General features: G+C 41.4%; 1 protein-coding gene across 1 annotated transcript in view; it reads left to right on the top strand.

Moving 5' to 3' along the window:
• fgf11a (fibroblast growth factor 11a) overlaps nucleotides 1–4,445 on the top strand; it is a 49,124-nt gene that overhangs the window by 34,686 nt on the left and 9,993 nt on the right. Inside the window, exon 5 of the mRNA XM_017436046.2 lies at nucleotides 4,296–4,399. Within this exon, the coding sequence (XP_017291535.2) occupies nucleotides 4,296–4,399 (104 nt within the window). The remainder of the gene's footprint in view (nucleotides 1–4,295; nucleotides 4,400–4,445) is intronic.

Below are 4,445 nucleotides of genomic sequence, written 5' to 3'. Positions count from 1 at the left end.
CAAGACGAGCTGGCAGAGGAAGAGACGGGAAGTGATGGGGATTTAAAAAATGTGAGGATGACAGAGAGAGGGGAGGCAGCAGCTGGCACACAGCTGAAGGCTCCTCAATCACTGCGCCTCCCCCCCTCTGCTGGGAGGTCAGGGGAGCTGCCACCTCCCCCACCTCCCCCCTCCTCTCTCCTTCCCCGCTCCTGGCTCGTTCGACTGTTATGTAATGAAGCTGGAAGAGAAACGAGGGGAGCTGAGGGGAGAAGGACGGCTCTTTGTGTTTCAACTCTTTAGCGCCGCCGCCGCTGAGAGGCCGAGGCGGGCGATGATGTTTCTGTCTGTTAGCAAAATATCTAATGAACCACAAGATGAACCCTAATGAAACTTGAAGGACGCAATCACTGGACGTCTCCACCTCAATAACCTGTGAAGGAAACCCTATTCAAAATGGCCGCCACAGCTAATTCTAGAGTTAAAATATGGTGTGGTTATGAGCGCTAACAGGTTGATCAACGTCTTTGTTTAAAATGTTGCCGTTAACTGATTGGAGTCAACTCTGTTAGGAAAATATCTCATGATCCACTGGACAGATGGGTAGAATGGTAGCTAAAAGCTAAAAACAGCTAAAAGTGTCAAGAGGCTAGCTGAAAGCTAAAAGTAGCCTAAAAAGAGCCAGTTTAGGGATGTGGAGCCAGTTTAGGGATGCAGATTTTATAGAGAACCAAGTCTTCAAAGTCTTCGGAGTCTTCAGAGTCTTCGGAGTCTTCGGAGTCTTCGGAGTCCGAGTCTTCAGGCTCCACTTAAAATCAGGCTTGAAGCTCAGCCAGAAGTCGAGTCTTGAAACCTTTAAACTCCGTTTTCCTGCGACAGAAACGACGACGTGCGAACAGAGGCCGCCGCAGCTGCTGCCGCCGCAAATCCACCCGTTTCTCCTCCATCTTTATTAGTTCAGGCGTCATCTTAATGATCCCTGAGCTGTAAGCTGTCCACCGGAGACTTCACTTCAGATTCACTCAGCCCCGCTGGAATCAGGCCGCTAATTAAATGTCATTAATATTAAACGCCGGCAGACTGTAGACAGGCGGGCTGACGGACTCAAGGCCTCCGCCGGACTCCCGAACCAAGCGTTCAGTTTTACTCCATGTGCAGATGACGCAGCAGAACGAGTCCGTCCGGTGAAACCTCCACACCTGATCAGCGCGGCAGCATCGATCCTCGGAGCTCGGCCGAAGATAACGCGCCGAAGATCATTTCCTGTAGCGCCGACCCACCAGTTTCCCCCCTTTTCTTTTTTTAAATTTAACAAGTCTGGTATAAACTGCACGTGGACGAATGCGTCCGGTTTAGATGTTTAACAAACTCAAAGCTCTTATCTGCTTAACTGGAGACAGAATAAAGAGCTGAAGTCGAACTTTTCCCAGATTATAATAATCTCCATTATCTGCAGAGCTGCAGATAATGGATAATTTAGTGTTTTTGTTTGTTTTTTAAAAGATGTAAATTAATTTTACCATCTGATCTGCTCTTGTGAAGACTGTGGTTCTGGATTTAATTAAGCTTTTTTTTTAATTTGTGATTTCATAGATTTACAGCCAGTTAGCAGCACATGCTAATGACTAGCATATTCTGAATACAAAGAATATATAGTATTGTTTAATTTTATAAAGCATCAAACATTATTATAATCTTTAATTAAAAGCATGTCTCCTGATTAATAATACTTAATAATGCTTTTTAGGTTTCTTTCTTTTTAGACTACTTAGCGCCACATGCTAATCACTAGCTTTTGTTTCTAAAATATGTAAAATATGTTTCTGCTTTCTTTTTTAATTCATTTGTTTGTTTATAAAAGGTGTGAAATAATAACCACTAATCTGTTTTATTATATATATATATATATATATATATATATATATATATACATATGTCACGTGGTTTTTAATGATGCTTTTTTCTAAACTGTAAGCTAGATAGCAGCACATGCTAGTAGCTAGCTTATGTTTTTGGGTAAAATAGGTAGTTTTCTGCTTTCTTTTTAATTCCTTTGTTTATAAAAAATGTGAAATATTAACCACTAATCTGCTTTATTAAAGCATGTGGTTTTTAATTGTGCTGTTTTTAAAACTGTAAGCTAGCTAGCAGCACATGCTAGTAGCTAGCTTGTTTCGGACACAAACACACTGCTTTTGCCTTTTGGTGCAACTTTGATCTTTTTTTTCTAAAGTTTTGGAACTGGGAAAACAATCTTAAGTCTTATCTGCTTCGGTATCAGGGCAGAGCTCCTGATAAATAATGCTCTTTATATATTTTATTTCGTTTTTCAGGATAGTTGCGCTTACAGCATGTGGGGTCACTGACAAGCAAGACGAGTCGGGAGAGAAAACGGGAACAATAAAAAAGCATTTTGTGTGTGTTTGTGGTGTGTGTGTGTGTGTGTGTGTGTGCGTGTGTGCGTGCGCCAACGCTCGATCTATTTGTCATCCCGGCCGTGCTCTTTGGTGACACCTTGTTCATTTGCGAAACCGACTGTTTGAGATGCAGGAATCGATCGAGAAAATAGAAGCAGCCGAACCCTGGAGATGGAGCGAGGGCTGGAGGAGGGAGGAGGGAGGAGGAGGGAGGAGGGACGTTTGTGCAGCTTTTATTATCAGCGTTTACATTAAAGAACGGGACACACGTCACTGAGGTTTTAGATCATAGTAAAACTTCACAGCGTTGCACAGAAACGTCCAAACTTACAACTTTCCTGTTAAAACTGAGCCGAAGCCGGAAGGTTTTCCCAAAGCAGAAAGTTCTTTCTGATTATTGCTTTCTGTTTAATCAAACCTGAACTAGGTCCGTGTGACCACTTTGACACCTTCCATCCATTTTGTTTACAGAAATTTGGATTTGAAATTGATTTTTCTATTAACAGTTAATGGGTTCATAAATCTGCCGTCAAACACGGAGGTGGGAACTGATCGGGAGGAGAAAACATGGCTGCCGGTTCACTTTGGTTCTTCATATTCTCGGCCGAGTTTCAACTAAAAACTCAACTAAAACTTATTCAAACTCATGAGTGTCAGAATGTCTGTTTTTAAGTTTTAACACAACTTGGTTTTGTTTTGTTTCTCAGAATGTTTAAACTTTAAAGATGTTTCTTCTGTGAAGTCTGAGCTCCAAACTTTGTTGTTTATGACGCCATTTTTATTTAGTTTAACTCTCAACTAACACAAGTCATGATTCCCCATCGAACCGTTTGTTCGGCTGGATCAAAACTGCTGAAGAAGCTGAAGCTCAGCTGTTTGAGTTAAAAAAAAAAGCAGAGCGCTAGCTAAAAGCTAAAAGGAGCAAAAGTCTAGAGAAATGCAGTAAAATGCTAACGAAAAGCAGAAAAAGGTTGTCTGAAAGCTAGAAAATGCAAAAGGCTAAATATAGCAAAATGCTAACTAAAAGTTAAAGTAGCAAAAGGGTAGATAGAAGTAGCAGAATGGCAGCTATAAGCTAAAAGTAGCAAAAAGCTAGCTAACAGCTAAATGTAGGAAAAGGCTAGTTAAAAGAAGCAAAGAGCTAGCTAGAATCTAAAAGTAGCGAATGGCTATCTAACAGCTAAAAGTAGGAAAAAGGTCATTTAAAGGTTAAAGTAAGAAACAGCTAATTTAAAGTAGCCGAACTGCAACTCAAAGTAGCAAAAGCCTAGCTAAAAGTTAAATGTAGCAAAATGCTAACTAAAAGTTAAAGTAGCAAAAGGGTAACCAAAGGTCGCAGAACATCAGCACAAAGCTAAAAGTAGCAAAAGGCTAGCTAATAGCTAAATGTAGGAAAAGGCTACTTAAAAGAAACAAAAAGCTAGCCAGAACGTAAAGGTAACAAAATGCTGTCTAACAACTAAAAGTAGCAACTAGGTAGATAAAAGCTAAAAGTAGCTAGATGCTAGCTAAGAGCTAAATTAGCTCAGAGGTAAAAGTAGTGAAGCGAGCTGAATGCTAAAAGTTGCAAAAGGCCAGCTAAACGTACCAAAATGCTAGCTAAAAGTTGAAGTAGCAAAAGGGTAGCTAGAATCTAAAGGTAACAAATGGCGGTCTAACAGCTAAAAGCAGCGAAACGGTCGTTAAAATATTAAAGCAGGAAAAGGCTACTTAAAAGTAGCAGAACAGTAGCTAAAGTAGCTTAAGAAGACAGATTTCAGAATGCTGAGTCAGCAGTAAAGGCCTTTAATTAGCAAAGCAGCTAAAGGTAGCTACATAACTGGACCGAAGCTGAAGTTTTATCACCTGTTTCAGCTGCAGAATGTCGCTGCTAACATTGTCTGTCTTTGTTCCTTTCAGTGCAGTTCAACTTGATCCCCGTGGGCCTCAGGATAGTGGCCATCCAGAGCACCAAGACGGGGCTCTACGTCGCCATGAACAGCGAGGGCTACCTCTACGCCTCGGTACGGTCAGAACAAACGCCGCCGCCAGCGTTGGGTTTCGGTCCCC

This window comes from Kryptolebias marmoratus, linkage group LG7 (assembly GCF_001649575.2).
Source record: "Kryptolebias marmoratus isolate JLee-2015 linkage group LG7, ASM164957v2, whole genome shotgun sequence".
NCBI classification, from domain to species: Eukaryota; Metazoa; Chordata; class Actinopteri; order Cyprinodontiformes; family Rivulidae; genus Kryptolebias; species Kryptolebias marmoratus.
Note: the sequence above shows the minus strand (reverse complement) of the source record. Positions and strands in the feature narration are given on the sequence as shown.